The sequence below is a fragment of the Lepisma saccharinum genome, chromosome 7 (assembly GCF_977018435.1).
Source record: "Lepisma saccharinum chromosome 7, izLepSacc3.1, whole genome shotgun sequence".
NCBI lineage: Eukaryota > Metazoa > Arthropoda > Insecta > Zygentoma > Lepismatidae > Lepisma > Lepisma saccharinum.
The window spans coordinates 53,985,883-54,002,908 of record NC_139235.1 but is presented as its reverse complement, the minus strand read 5'-3'; the positions used below and the strand labels follow the sequence as shown (position 1 = coordinate 54,002,908).

Genomic DNA, 17,026 nt, shown 5'->3' with positions numbered 1-17,026 from the left:
TGATGAGATTTTACTGTAATGAACGACGGAATCGGTTTTTTAGTTCCATTTTCACTATTCTCACCCCATTGTAAACTTGATATTTAAAGTTTTCTGACCACGTTTCTTTTTCTATACATTCCACCTTCCCAAATTCCGTCATTTTTTCTTTCACACAGTCATCATCTAATTCTAGTGGTAAGTTAAACACTCTTACCGCTTTTCTTTCCCTCCCCGCATCACTCAAAAGCACTTTTACAGTTTCACCATTATCATAACAAAAGTTTGTTTCCGGACCACATTTTTCCATTTTTCTAACATTCGCGTCATTATTGCTTCTCTGATACATTTTACGAAAACACATCGAAAATGCGTAGGTATTTGTATTCCCAAGATCTCATCTACGTGGAGTTGAAATTGTGCATGTATAAAGTCATAAATTTCTCGCGCCGACGGCCTCGGTGCCCCGAACGGAAAACATATCTGGGTGGTATTTTGTCTAATGATATTCATCATTTTTCTATTCTAAAGTACTTTTCCAATTCTACTTACTCGCCAGCCAACTGCACCAAACGCCACAAGCAACACACACACGGCACTCCCGCTCGTTGTTTCCTGAAGGCAAATTTTCACTGTCCTTCACGGAGCAACTAGTTTCCGCGTCCGCTCTCTCTGAAGGTTTCCACGGAACTCGACTGAGCCACCGCGGCCACTTAATTTAAATATTCAAATTATTATTATTTCTGAGACACTTTGTTCGGACCCTCCCCCCCCCCCCGAAATACGTATATTTCTAGATATGTGCCTGCCTGCCTGCTACCCCCTTCGTAGACAGATCTGTGTTCATTATCAGTCGTATTAGATGTAACTTTTCTATTGATCCTTGACTACAGTGCTATACAGGGTGAGGCAAAAGTCCGGTACCACTCTCTTAATTTGAAAACGACTTGACTGATATAGCCCTTTCTTTCTTGCTCTAGTTCGGATTTAATATATAACAATTTGTTTTAATTGGGATTAAAGATACCCTTTCGTTTAAGCGATGAAAGATAGTTATGAAGCTGCATACTGGACCCCCATTGGTACGTGGTACACATTAAATGAAGTATTTTAATTACTAGAATATAAACTGTATTGAATAGGAATGGATGACAGTTTATTTAACAAAATTTAAATTTGGTATTAGAACAAAATATTATATATATATATATATATATATATATATATATATATATATATATATATATACATATATACATAAACTGTCGTTATCAATTATGACCTCAACAATAACATTAATATATATATATATATATATATATATATATATATATAACAAGATAATTTTCAATAGTTATCCTTAACTAATAATTGACTTTCTCTCCATTTGCTGACTATTTAATTGGTATCATTATCCATCCATGTTGTATCTGATTGCCTAAAAGAATTTTCTATGTTAAATTTCCCCCTTTTTCTGCTTGTCTGTAATGACGATCACTCGGTAAAGATCAACAAGCAAATTAATATAATACTACGAACAACTCTACAAAATTAAATAAAACAATATTAAACTAATTCTCTATGAAAGAAAAGAAATTAAACCATCATCACTACGTGCGTCTAGTCCCCTGTTGACCTCTCCTGTCACTTCGAGTGCCCTGTTGGATTATGATTTTGAAGTTGTGCCAGCTAGAAGTGGAGCGCCTCGGTTCAGGATTCTTACATCCAACCGGCAAACTGAATGACGTAACCTATGATCAGTGCCATCTATTGGCTTTTACCTTAACCATACCTTTCTTTCATTCAGAGGGAGAGAAACCAAAATCTTACACAGACCATACGGAGGGCGATGAAATTTCGGATATGGGTAATTAGGGTGGGGGCACACAAGATGGGGCTAATGTGTATCATGGCGGACATCTTGGAATTACATCCAGATTTTCAAATGGGAAGGGGGTCACGTAGATAATCATTTTACATGTGCGTTTTCTCAGAAATCAGAATATGCAGTTATTTATCCACTAACTTTATTTGGTGAGGATATTTTCACAGTTGAAGTTCATATTTGGCATCCTACAAGATGTGCTCTATGTGTTGTCCGTTCTGTGCTACACACAACGTAAGATGTTTCAGCCAGTCCTCATGGACATGCAATAACACTGCAGGGTCGACAGAATCACATGCTTGTTGGATCCGGTGCTGGAGATGTCGGAGATCAGTGATTTTCTCTTGATAAACTATGGTAAAAGGCAAAAGCCAAGGGGCGTAAGGTCCGGAGAACGGGGTGTTTTATGAGAAATTCGAGTTATTTTGCTATTTAGAATGGATGCAAAATGTGTTTCGAGCATGTACTGCACATATACCTAGTCTGGCCATAAATACTGTTACAAACGTTCTGCTTGGACTGTACTTCCAGTAGTCAGGCTCATGAACCATGCTTGTGCTGAAGTTCACTCCTGACCATTGTGTGTTCAGCTGTGAAAGAGCAAACGTGTATCTTCTTGTGCTTAGCATGGAATGGGGCGAATATGAAAACAGAGTAGCCATAATTGTTCTGTATATGGTTGGGAAGTCACTCACTGAGATTTTCCAACCCCTAAAAATCCCGAAGATCAGCAAAAGGTTTGTGTATCAGACAATCCAGAGATTCATTGATACTGGTAGCATGAAAGATCGCCCAAGAGTTAGTCGACTTCACACCATATGAACAGCTGCGGCTGTTAAAGCAGTGATGGCTCGCATCCGCCGAAATCCCATCCCAAAGTAAGTGATAATGGCACAGGAGCTGAACATTTCACAACAATCATGTTCAGGGTACTTAATGAAGACCTTGGAATTGGAGCTTACCGATGGAGTAATGGAAATTTCCTGACGACACAAGTGAAGAAACAGAGGAAACTGAAATCGAGACGGCTCCTGCAGAGATACCTTGCCAATGAGCATTGCAGGATTCTCTTCACTGATAAGAAATTGTTCACCACTGAATCAAGTTTTAACCGCCAAAATGAAAGGGTGTATGCTTCAAACTCTCGAAAAGTTTGTGAGCGAGTTCCCAAAAATCATAGATGCCACCAGGCCTCCTCAGTCATGGTTTGCTGGGGGGTAAGCTATGAGAGTTCCACCAGGACTCATTTTTGAGAAAAGGGCTTAAAAGACGTGTGAAAGTGTATGTGGAAAGTGTCCTGGACCCTCTCGTGACACTGTTGAACCAAACAATGTTTCACAATTAATCCTGGATGTTCAAGAAATATTCTGCGCCAGCTCATAAGGCAAGGATGACGCGACGGTGAATGGAGACCAGTGTACTCGATTCCATCTCCACTTTTGATTGGCCATCTGATAGCCATGATCGCAGTACCTTGAACTACAAAATGTACCCAGAGCTAGAGGGAACTGTCTGCAAGAAGAGGCACCCTATAATATAATTGAAAGTTAAAAGCGCTCCTTGATATCATCTATATAGGTGACTGGCCAGGGAGACTTCGAGCCTGTGTGAGTGCGAAAAGTGTACCTTTTGAAAACTGATTGGTGTTATTTGTGTGTAACATACTAAAAGAACATTTAAAAATCTGAAACCATATTCAATTTATTCACAAAATAGTGTGTAACAGTATTTAATGGCCAGACTAGGTACAAACACTTTTCTGCAGCAATTAACATTTTTCATTGTTATCGAGTTTGCGAAAAACCAAGGTCCCTATGAATTGATGAATGGTTAACAAAGATTTATTTTCTTTAAAAATTCATTACAATTGCAGTGTAAATAATACATAATTACAGTAAAATTTAGTAATATATTATTTCTGGTAACTATTTACCAAACATCACACTAAGAAATGGTAAATATGAATAACAAGTGTAGATTTCTAGTTCCTAGATTATTAATATCAAATTTCTACTCTAAGTTACGATAATATAAAGGTAGCCAATAAAGTTCTGTCGGATTTTCACCAAACAAGATTCAAATACCAAAAAATCAATATGAAATGAACCTGGCAGATCAAAAGTTCTTCCCTGGCGATGGATGCCACTCACCTTCACAAACAACCTTGTACATGATGAATAGAAGAACACTATTCAATCAAGTTTATTTTTAGTTTCTCAATAATATGGGTTCAGGGGTGGAACCAAGGGTGGGAATGGCCCCATAGGCACCTCTACATATGGGCAAGGGGGGGGGGCATTTGCCCCTCCCTGGCTCTTACCTGAATGATCGTTCTTGATTCTGCAAGACAGGGAAATGTACATTCGAGTTTAACGAATACGTGAGCACATTGATGTGATACAAACACGACCTCACTGCACTTCATGGCGACAGTATCGTAAAAATTACCCATAGTCCAGGCAATTTACACTTTGACCTGGGCAAAATTGCTTCAGAAGGTTTTTTAAGAGTTTCTAGCTCAGAAATTATTGCTGAATAACATATCCAAACTCAGACAAAATCGGACCACGGGAATACCCCAAAAAACGAATTTCAAAATGGTTGACTAGCTATTTTCTACTAAAGGCAAAAATAAAGTGCTTTACGCATTATAGAGAGAGATAATGCTTTTATTTACATTTAATAATATTTAAACTAAAACTACCTTTCAACAATGTACCACTTCTTACGTAATTTTGATATTTAAAATTATTTATGGAAGTTAGAAAACGAGAAAATAACAATTGCCTCCAAATAAGATTATTTTTCAAGATCTCTTAAAGTCAACTTCTAAGGATAGACAAAGTTTAATTAATCATCTTAATCACTGTAAACACTAGCGTACAAAATCAAAATTTTTAAATGAAAGCAGCAAAGAACTTAGAAAAAACCATAATAGTGCTAAATGCAAATCCCTCTTTAATTAATCACCAGATTACAATTTTGAGTGAAAGTACCAAATATAGGAAATACTTTATTGTGTAAGTCCCTCTACCCTCAGTAGAACCTAGGTGATGCAAATTTTTACAATTCAAACTCTCCCCCCCACCATAAAAAAAATACTCCCTTGTCACGCTAGCGACTGTCATCATATTATTATTGCAACCACTCGCCACGAGCTGTTGAAGAAGACATTCGATTACACTTCCATCGACATCGTGAAGCATCAGCCCTCATAGCAGGAGTTATTCTTTATATACCAATCCCATCCTTCCCTTGATCCTCTCTTCTGTATACTTCCAGATTCTACTTTGAAAGCTGTGATACTTTGTGGATAAACGGTAGGTGGCAAACGCTCAGGTATAACAATCTAAGTATCTTTTCAAATTAACATTCGACGACATAGTTCATTTGTAGATTCCAACTATTCACAGTCGTACAACAGAGGCATTGCTTTTCTTCCAACGGCATCAATATCTGAATGCTGACAGGAATGTAAATTAAATTAATTTGCAGCTGAACAGAGTTCAGTTACCTTTATAAATTTGTCTAATGCTGAGGATTTCCCAATTGAACACATTGTGGATGTGATTTTGAGTTTTTGCTACTTTATTCAGATACACACTAATCAGGAATGGACATGCAGTTTAAAGTGGGATCCTAATCACTACATGCCTCCTCCAGGTATCTAACCCTGAGCCCTTTGAATTCAAGGCGATGGACGTTATCACTACTCCATCGGGGAGGTCAGGAAAATTCTGGGTATGGTATAACAGCCTGTGAAAACATACAGAAACAAAAACAGTTTGCGGATGTCACGACCCAACAATGATTGAATTCTGAGGATGTCGAACACAGTATTGGGAGATGTTCCCCACCTTATAGCACTGCGATAGTATGACTTGAATCCATTGTCCTTGGCATGGTACAGAAACAAGTCAGCCTCTTCCCCCTATTACTGTCGTACAAATACTTGCATTTTGTGATGATGAGACTGCAGCACGATGTCCAGATGAGCATCCTCACTTGCATTGTACACAGCACACCGGACCTTCTTCAAAGTCTCGCTTCTAAGGAAAATAATTGCTTTGTTGTTGTTTTCATTAGCTAGTTAGTGTTCTTTCTTGCCCACTGGTCTTGGTTCAGTGTCTCTGAGGGTTATTCCCTTGATTCTAGGAAAGCTACTGTAGCCATCAGAAACAACCAGTGATCAAAACGCTACATTTGAAAAGTAGCTTCGCTACAGCTCCCGCTACTCTTCCAAAATGTAGCTTCGCTACAGCTACAGCTACATTTACCAAAAAGTAGCTCGCTACGCTACTCCTGTTCGCTACTCGCTACTTTGCTACTTTTTGCGCTACTTCTGCATAAAAAAAAATGGAAACCACCATATGGGTATTAAAAAAATCCCCTACTACTGGTAAATAGATTCTGTTATTTATTATCATTATTCCAGTCGTTCGATAATTTTGATAGCAGTGTTACTTCACTTACTTATTTTTACTATAGTTTTTGAGAATACCATACCTATGCAAGTGGCATTTCAATTCAAATTTGATATATGAATATTGCAATTAGGGTGTTACCCAAATTAATTATTGCAACTATACACAAATAAAATTTGGTAGGATTACGTATTTATGTTCACATCAACATATTTTTCTTGAGAATAAATATTTCATTTTTTTTAGGCTGATATGAAGTCAGCATTTTGAAAGAAAAGTACCTGGAGCCCTTTGACTACAAAAGGGCCCCAGGTTCGATACCCAGCGGAGGCACATAGTGGTTAGGATCCAGTCTCGATCAGCTTATCTATGCATAAAATGGACTCAAAACAAAAACTAGGAAAGACGTCAAGTTGGGAGGATGGGATCCTCCTGCTCCTCCATTCCCCACACTGCTCATCATTCATCCTCATTCTCACAATTAGCCAAAAGTGGCAGAAAGTGACTATAGATAAAAGAATAATTAAATAAACCATTCATTCTCATTGTCATGATTGAGAGAAGTGGAAGAATAGATGAGGAGGTAAACAGAAGAGGACAAATGGGTGGTGGACTATATCAAAGTGTTTGAAGATTAGCCTAATATGGAACAGGGATGTACTTATGAAATATGCAAGAAGGTAAAATATAACACATACTATATGCCAATAATTACGTGTGGAGCAGAGACTTGGACAATAAATTAGAGAGACAAAGAAAATATGCAGGCAGTGGAGATTAAATTTTTAAGGAGTATTTTGAGGAAGACCAGAAGGGATAGAATAAGAAATGAGGAGATCCCACAGACAGTGGGTGTAGTGAAGCTTCAGGACAGAATAGATCAGGCACAGATGAGATGGTTCGGACACATGAAGAGGATGGATGCAGAAAGACTACCAGTAAGAGCTTACAATGCACAAGGAGTGGGAATAAGGCCAAGGGGGAGACCAAGATGTTGGTGAAAAGAGCAGATAGTGGAGAGTGTTAGGAGAAGAGGACAAGATTGGAACACCTTGGAAAGAGAGGAGTGGTGGAAGACCAAGAAAAAATGGAGAGGCTTGACTGCTATGCTGACCCAGCCAGAGGCAGGAAACAGAGAAGGATGATGATGATGATGACATGATTAGCAAAAGTTACAGAAAAGTGATGCAAAAGTAGGAAAAATACATAAATTTGAAAACCATATATATATATTAACTAAAGAAAATTGTCGTTTCCGCAGGAAAGTCAATAACTCGTACATACTATTTGCAATATGATAAAATTATTGAGGAAACTGTCGTGTAAACCTGAGTGTTCTAAGCGTATTGTAATTTTAAAATTTGTGAACAAATACTATCGCGAAAATAATTGTAATTCCAGAAACTCTATCATTCTTGTAACAATAATTTCTTGCTGGTGAGATCCTATATACTGACGATGATCAATGCTGTTAACGTACTTGGCCATTTATTGCTGGCACTATTCCCTTGTTAGTTCAGTGGAAAATCCATCGCTTGTTTTTGCACTGCAAGTTGTGTCTTACACAGCAATTAATGACATTTTGGTGTCTTACACCATGAATATCCACAGGATTTGTTCCGGGAGTGATGCAAACGAGGCACTTTTTTCCAGTGGTGCAGCAAACGAGGCATGTTTCTCCCCAAAATAGCGATGCAGCTAAAAAAACGTAGCTGTTAGCAGGAATATGTTCATATATGTCAGTTACTTATCTGGATATCTGAATTATTCAGATACTAATTAAATAAATTACGCAGATATCTATAATCTACAATCTAGATAATAGAATAGACAGTTTTTATGAACCTCCTGCAAAATTAAGGGTTATTGTCGATTTTCCTGATGCTGTTGCCACATTCAAAATTCACCTCAAAATACTGAGGAAAAATGTAGCTGTAGCGATCGCTACAACTACAGGAATTTTGTTGCTTCGCTACCACTACAACTACAATTTTCAAAATGTAGCGTCGCTACAGCTACAGCTACAAATTTTGTAGCTAGCTACAGTAGCGACGCTACAAGTAGCTCGCTACTTCTGACCACTGGAAACAACGATAGCCCTTCCATCCATTTTCAGAGTGAAATCTGCATAAGAGATTGCAATGTTCTTAATGTTCTTGTGCTTCATTCCTACGCAATGGAACTCAATGTGGGATAGATCCACCATCCAAAATGCACTGACTTTACACTGAACTTATTCCATTAAGTTGTTGGTGTATTTGAGTATTGCATGACGTGACACTTGTCGGCTTTCCTCAACATACTTTGACATTCGATTAATGCACGAGGATACGCACGAAGCTCGTAAGACATGACAACTTCTAGGCACCGCCAGTGCCAAAAGTTGTCATTCTCTGAAAGAGTGCTGCATCTACTTGTATATCGTATCTGACAAGGCTCACAACAGCAGTAGCAGCAGAAAATCCTACGGTTTTCACTTTGTCAACGTTGTGACAGAATATTTGAACTTCTCTTTCTCAATCATTTTCAATGTATCGATGTAATGCAATTCATCAAAATTAACTCTTGGATCAGCTGTGACTGTACTTGTGCTGCAGTGAATGAAAATGGGATGAGGATTTGGATTTCAGGCGTTCGATTGCTATGTTAACATCATTACTGTCCTCCATTTGTCCACTTTCTCTCATTTCTTTGTGCTGTTCACCACTCTTCAACAAAACTGTGGTATATTATTGCATTGCTAAGTTGTAAGTGGAACATAGGCATGTGGAAAACACCCATGTTGCTTTCTAGATTTCTGTAAACCTGCTTCATGTGAGTCCTCCCTGCTTTACAGGGAATGCATTAGTGTTTGTTCTATTACGAGGTCTGATCCGAGTCTGACCCAGGGTCCCAGATTTGATACCCAGCAGAGTGGTAAAGTAAAGTGGTTTCAATCCCACTTTAAAGTGTAGGTCCCGTTCCAATTAGCCTGTGTGCATAAAGTGAAGTTAAACAAAAACTCAAAACTCAATCCGAGTCCGGCTCGTAACCTGTCACTTCTTCTTAGCACAAATTTATCTCCCAGAAACATTTTCTACATGGTTAGATTTTCAGACGACAAACAACATTTATCTGGAAGTACAGGTATACCTAGAAGAGGCTTGAGAAAATTGAACTACTTTTTTTTTAAGCAATTCCCCAGGCAAACTAAAGCAATTTTGCCTCAGAAGCTTTTTAAACAATTTCTAGCTCAGAAATCATTGCTGAATAACATATCCAAAATCAGACAAAATCGGACCATGGGAAAACCACCAAAAATGGCTTTCAAAATAGAGGACTGCCTATTGTGGATTTCCTCATATTTTATGTTTATTTGTGAATCATTTTTAATATTTTGTGTATTATTACTTACAATTTGTGTTTGTTGTTGTGTCAAATTATAAGGATAAGGGTGTGGAAATTGAAGGATAATTCATATAAATTCATAATACTAGTATTAGATAATTCAGGTACTCATGTGTTCCGCGAAGCTGCTTTAAGTAATTTTAAGGAACGGCACAACGAATTCCAACAAGGATGGGGGCAGTGGCTACCGAAATTAATAGAAATTACTAAAACAGCTTCGCAGAAAATGTGAGTACCTGAATTGAAGGATAAGATGATAAAAGAGAAATATCAAGAAATATTGCAAACAAAAGTTCCAAAAGATGAATCAAAGGAGTAGAAACAGAATCTGTCCAATGTGGATTATCGTGTGACCAGATTACCCCAGATTTTGCTTATTCACCTTCCCCAACACATAAAAATTGGCCTCATCACTGAAAAGAATCTCGCTACCGAAGGCTGGGTCATGTTGCAGTTGTCCTTGGGCCCACTCACAAAACTCCAAACCTCTCCTGAGGTTCTACAAGATGTGGTAAGGTCATGGGAGAGACGTTTACACGTGTATGTTGCACAACAGGGATGCCATATTGACATTATAACTTTTGTGGTACCGTTATCCTGTAACAATTGAAGTTAGGTGCAAATAAATGTCACAGTTGGTTTCCTGGTGAAATTCTAGCTCCCTTCCCATTCAAAACTATCACGTTGGTTTCAAGATGGTCACTGACGGCATGGGTGGCGTAAATGTGGTTCCCCTTTGACCTGGCAACAATTGGTCGTCACCATTTCAATGTTGTGCACTGCAGTAGCTTTGTACCAGGGGTGTTAAGACACTTATTGAGCCACCCTGTAGAAAAGGCATATGCTAGCATGGACAGAACAAAGATTTGGAAGGCTCTGAGAGAGAAAGGAGTCGAGGAAGAGATAGTGTACAGAGTGCAGAGCACATACAAGGCCAACCAGAGATGTGTAAAGACACTAGTGGGAAGAACGGAGTAGGTGAGTATAAGTAATGGACTAAAACAGAGAAGTGCTCTTTCCCCACTGCTCTTCATAATTGCAATGAATGCAATTAACGAAGAGGTGGGAAAGAAGATAAGAGACGAAGAGATGAAGGCCCTGGTGTTCACTGATTACTTAGTAATATCGGGAAACTGGGAAGAAGAAGTACAGAGACAGCTTGATAGTTGGAATGAAGAAATGAGAAGAGCAGGAATAAAATTCAGTGCAGAAAAAATCAAGGTGCAAGAGCCAGAAATGAACCAAGAATAAAGGTGGACACGGTAGAGTTGAGAGTAGTGGAGAGCTTTAAATATCTAGGAAGAATAATTGAGAGAAGTGGAAGAATAGATAAGGAGGTAAACAGAAGAGGACAAATGGGTGGTGAACTAGATCAAAGCGTTCAAAAATTAATATGGAATGTATCTATTAAATCCAAGAAGGTAATATATAACACATACTATGTGCCAATAATTACATACGGAGCAGAGACTGGAGCAGAGACTTGGACAATGACAGAGAGAGACAAAAGAATGATGCAGGCAGTGGAGATGAAATTTTTAAGGAGTATATTGGGGAAGACTAGAAGGGATAGAATAAGGAATGAGGAGATCCGACAGACAGTGGGGCTGGTGAAGCTTCAAGACACGATATATCAGGCACAAATGAGATGGTTCGGACACATGAAGAGGATGGATGCTTACAATGCACAAGGAGTGGGAATAAGGCCATGGGGGAGACCAAGATGTTAGTGGAGCAGATAGCAGTGTGTGTTAGAAGAGGACAAGATTGGAATACTGTGGAAAGAGAGGAGCGGTGGAAGACCAGGAAAAAAATGGAGAGGCTTGACTTCTATGCCAAACCAGCCAGAGGCAGGAAACGGCAAAGGATGATGATGATGATGAATTGCGTTAATTAGAAGTGTTCTGTCATGTGCCCTACAGCAGTGCCAGAAGCAACAATTTTGACTCTCATACGAGATTTGCTTCAGGGTTCTCTTCAAGACAGTCACTGTAATAGTTACAACACCAAGACTGTACTTTATGCTGCTCGTGTACTGTCCTACATTATTAAAAAGGTAAATTTTAACTATTTTAAATCAAAATTTAACTCCACATTTTGGTGAAAAAAACAAAATATGTATTCACATATTTAGCACACTTTTACTACATATAAATCCTGCTCATGAGTAAAGTCAAAACATTTAAACCTATACCACTTAATTACGAAAGCCACTACACTACACAGTGTTGGCACAGAATTAATCCAGATAAGCCTCTTGTCCTATATAAAGGACACCGTGCCTTTTCTTATGTAGCTGCCTGTGGAAACAGTTTCAGTCTTTACGGATAGATGGCATGATAGTTACCTTTTCACAAAAGTCTCTTCTTTGTGTTTGCACGTTATTTACGTCATTCTTTGTTGTTGTGTGGAGTCCTGGAGTTATTGAAGTCACGTGTAAGTTGAGCGCTGATGGAAGACAGCAGTTTTATATTTGAAAGGTAATAATTTCAATGGATTTTTATATTTTAAGTACTTTTAAGTGTGTTATTGTACTGAGAAAGATACAAACCTATGAATAATGACACATTGCATGTGGCAGTGCTTTGTTGCCACTTTCTTAGTACATTAGTACAGCAGTGTCATACATTTAGGTCACCAGGCCTATAGGGAAGCCCCGTGTCATACATAATAGTATTGTATGGTTCAATATTTTCAGGGGTCTCTCCCTAAATGAAGTTCTGGAGTTGCTGAATGACGATGAGGACAGTTTTGACAAATAACCATCTTTTGATATTACACTATTTCCTCCTGATAATGCATGTGATGACGTAACAGATGAAGACTTCGAGAGGAAGAATCACCTGTAATTGACAATATGCCAGGGAGTCAGTTGTGTGCAGAAGCAGAAATAGACATTGTGCACCCTTCATCTCAATGTGATCAGTCGGACTCTACACGTCACACTGGACAGAAGAAACAAAAGAAGAGCATGGGCAGTGCAAGATGGATGCAATCTGATTTAGAAGTACCTGCTGTGGAATGGATGGCAAAAAGCACTGCTTCAAATTCACTCTCACCAGTAGAGTATTTTGAACTCTTTTTCGATGATCATTTTTTCGAGCTTCTGGTGAAATACTCTAATCAATACGCTGCAAAGAAAAATCTTCTTGGTGATATTACAGATAAGGAAATGAAGTGTTTCATTGGTGTGCTGCTTCTTAGTGGGTATGTCAATGTTCCTCGGGTTCGCATGTTTTGGGAAAAGAACAAAGATATGCAAAACGTGTTAGTTGGAAATGCATTATCTCGTGACAGATTCAAGTAGATAATGTCAAATTTTCATGTGTGTGACAATGATAACTTGGATAAGAATGATAAATTTGCAAAAGTGAGACCACTCATTGACGAGCTCAACAAGCGATTCTTCTATCACGCACCTCATGAAGAGTATCACTGTGTAGATGAAGCGATGGTTCCATATTTTGGTAAGCATGGATGCAAACAGTTTATAAAAGGAAAGCCCATCAGATATGGCTATAAATATGGACCGGCACAACAAGGAAGAGATACGTTGTGTGGATGAGTCCCTATCAAGGTGCAAAGTACAGAGTTGAAGGTCAGAACAACAATAATCTAGGCAAAAGCGTTGTCTTGCTGTGTGCAGATGTGCTTCACAAATTTGGAAATTTTCCCTTTCAGCTCTTTTTCGACAATTATTTTACATCCATTGAGTTGCTTGAAGAACTGCAAGCAAGAGGTATTAGGGCTACAGGGACTCTTAGGAATGATCGAATACGTGACGCCCCGTTGCAATCAGCAAAGGAGTTCAAGAAAACTGCCAGAGGTACTGCTGACTTCGTAAAACATGAAGACAAAGGAATACTGATTGCAAGGTGGAATGATAATAAGTGGTAACAATGGCTTCAAATTATTCCTCTGTACATCCGCTGCACAATGTAAGTCGATATTTTCAGAAAGAAAAGAAGCGTGTGATTGTAAAGCAACCACACCTTATCCACACATACAATAAGTACATGGGAGGTGTGGATCGTGCGGACCAAAATATTGCTCTTTATAGAACCTCAGTAAGAGGGAAGAAATGGTATTTCAGCCTTCTCTCACATTTCCTTGACATATCAGTACAAAATGCACGGCAATTGCATAAACATAATGGAAAACTGGACCACCTCACTTTCTGGAGAAGAATTGCCTGCTATATGTTGCAAAGAACTGAACGTACAGCAAAATCGCAGGGAAGGCCATCACAGAGACTAAATATAGATACACGGTATGACTGTCTTGATCACTGGGTTGTTCAACAGGATAAGCAAAGCAGATGCAGAGTGTCATGCCAAAACTACTACCTGATGCATCAAATGTGCTTTGTGCTCCACCATACAAAATAAGTCCTATGAAACACGGTGAAAATTTTATTCCCAATGTAGCAATAAGCCATAAATTAAAAACCACAAATGTCTATATTTACTAATTTGTAGGACGAAAATGTATCAATCATAGTGTGTAAATACAAATGTGCATATATAGCTACATTTTTCACTTATAATCCAAACCCTGATTGCAATATGTCTGCTGTAGTAAATAAGTATTGTGCAACCTATAGGGCCTGGTGACCATTACTGTCATGATTAACTTTAATAGAAACATTCACCTCCTTTTGAGCCTGACGTCCTATATATAGGACATAGCATAACTTGTAGCATGATATATGTATTGCAGCACAATTCATAAAAATGTGTTCATTGACATCCAAACATTACAATGACACCTGATTTTGAGCAATTTATTTTTTTCACCGGCTTATCTGGGTTAATTTTTAAGTCTACATTATGCATAATTCCAATGACACTGTGGAAATAGACTCTTGCAAGGACGCCCAGACACTGGAAACTTATAACTAGAATTAGTGATTAAATCAAACCTAACAACACTACTCAATTCATTCTCTAAATACAGGGTGGGTCAAAAGTCAGGTTACAATGGAAGTTTCAGACTGTGAGTGAAGGAAGATGCTGACAAAAGACAAATGGGTGGAGGTGATTTTTCCTGAGTGGCCACCAGGGTCTCGAGACCTGACACCAATGGATTTTTTTTTCCTTTGGGTCATTTAAAGGCGCTCATATAATCAGTTAAGATTCAGAACATCCAGCATCTGAAGAAACACATTGGGTAAAGTGCAAACATGATTATGCCAGATGTTCTGCAAAAGGTTCTGGAGAACTGGAAACGTCTCATGGACAAATGCATTGATGTTCAAGGTGCACACAATGAAAATATACTGTATATGCCTATGTAACCTGATTTTTGACTCACCCTGTAGTTTATACATTCAAGACAGCACCGCAATAGGAAAATTACAAAATTCTCAATAGAATCATACATGTAGCTTTAATTAATGAATACACAAATTAATGAAAAAATGTGTGAAAAGAACAACAAAAATTTAATCATAAGATGTCTTGCACATTTTTCTTAAAAAAAAGAAAATACTTTACAAAAAATGCAATTTTAACTTATTCAAATTTGGTGTCAGATGCCATAGTTTGAGGATACCTATTTTTACATGAAAACTTAGAATATACTTCTTCTTTAGATTGTTCATGTCAGCAGAAAAGATTTGACTAGAATAAAAAACTACTATGACTTATCATCACTTCCATCAGATGAAGATAATTGACTAGCTCTAGAAGAGACACTTTCCGAACGAGCACTGCTGTCTTTCGTATGTCTATGATGCTTGTGTTTTCTGTGCTTTTTATGTTTATGCCTGTGCTTGCTTTTCCTAGAATCACTGTGCCTATTTTTGGATGAATGTCTGCTTTTAGAATCATCCTCTGATGATGCTTCAGATCTATGTTTCTTTTCACGATGCTTGTGGTGACGATGGCGGTGGTAGTGTCTCCCATTCTGGTCACCTTCATTTACAGTACTGTATTCATCAGATTCACGTCTACTACGATATGCCCTGTGCATATTTCGTGCTTTGTACCTATCACTGAATTGTCTTCTTTGTTTTGACTCTCTCTCCCTTTGAGTTTCTCCTTCAAATGATTTGTGCTTGTCCTTTCTGCCATGTTCATCTGAGAAAACACTTCTCGTGGGTATTTCTTCGTCACCATCTCTGTTGCTGGCTGTTGCACTGTCCTTTCTGTTGTGGCCCTCTGCTACTTCTTCTTGACTGGACCATTCCTTCAAAAGCTCCATTTGATTCTGTATCACTTCTCGAATGATCTGCAACAAATATTACATGAAGGTGAGAAAATTTGTCACAGTATTACAATTTATGAGGGTGTAATTAAACAACAGAAATATTATTTTATACTTCATGGAGATTTATGCACAATGAACATTTGTATTTTTGGACTCAAAATAGCAACACGAAATAAAGGTGGTGTGATGCTCGAGCAGTATGTGCCAGCACAGTAGCTCGTAAAACATGGCCGCTCCACTGTTGACTTGCACCGTAGAAGAGCAAGGAAGTGTTATTAATTTTTTGTGGTCAGAGGGAGTGAAACCTTCTGAAATCTACAGTAGAATGAAGGTACGGAGACAATTGTTTAAGTCAGGGGAGAATGTTCAAAATTAACGGATCCACTGGTCGATCTGCTGTTTGACTGCCTCAGTTGGCACACAAACTGGACTCCCATTCTGGTGTTCACTGACATTTTTTGTCGTCAGTCTATAAATCTTTCCACCCATTCATGCACTCTTCCCTGACTTAAACTATTGTCCCAGTCCTGAACCTTTATTCTGCTGTAGATATCAGAAGGTTTCACTCCCTCTGACCACAAAAAATGAATAACACTTCCTTGCTCTTCTACGGTGCAAGTTAACAGTGGAGCAGCCATGTTTTACGAGCTACTGTGCTGGCACATACTGCTCGAGCATCACACCACCTTTATTTCGTGTTGCTATTTTGAGTCCCAAAATACAAATGTTCGTTGTGCATAAATCTCCATGAAGAATAAAATAATATTTCTGTTATTTAATGACTTACCCTCATACATACAGCAATTTAAAATAATTGACAGAACAAGACACACAATTACTAATACCTGTATTCATGGGCGTCCGGAAGGGGGGGCAAGGGGGGGCCGTGGCCCCCCCCTGGAAAATGAAAGTCAACCAAAAAATATGTATTTCACACATATAATTTCATTTTAGCCACAATAATTTGTGTTAATTATTGCATGAACACCATAAATTCATATTTAAGCAATGTTTTTTAGGGAACAACACTATTTTTGGGGAAAATTTGCCTTCGTTTGCCCCCCCCTGGAAAAAAATACCTTCCTTGCCCCTCCCTGGAAAAAATCCTGCGGACGTCCATGCCTGTATTACTCATAACATT

General features: G+C 38.4%; 1 protein-coding gene across 1 annotated transcript in view; it reads right to left on the bottom strand.

Moving 5' to 3' along the window:
* Window positions 1-15,044: 15,044 nt before the first annotated feature.
* The window catches only part of LOC145989858 (U11/U12 small nuclear ribonucleoprotein 48 kDa protein-like), an 83,643-nt gene continuing 81,661 nt past the window's right edge, over window positions 15,045-17,026 (bottom strand). Inside the window, exon 6 of the mRNA XM_083125318.1 lies at window positions 15,045-15,906. Coding sequence (XP_082981444.1) covers window positions 15,313-15,906 — 594 coding nt within the window. The 3' untranslated portion in view covers window positions 15,045-15,312. The remainder of the gene's footprint in view (window positions 15,907-17,026) is intronic.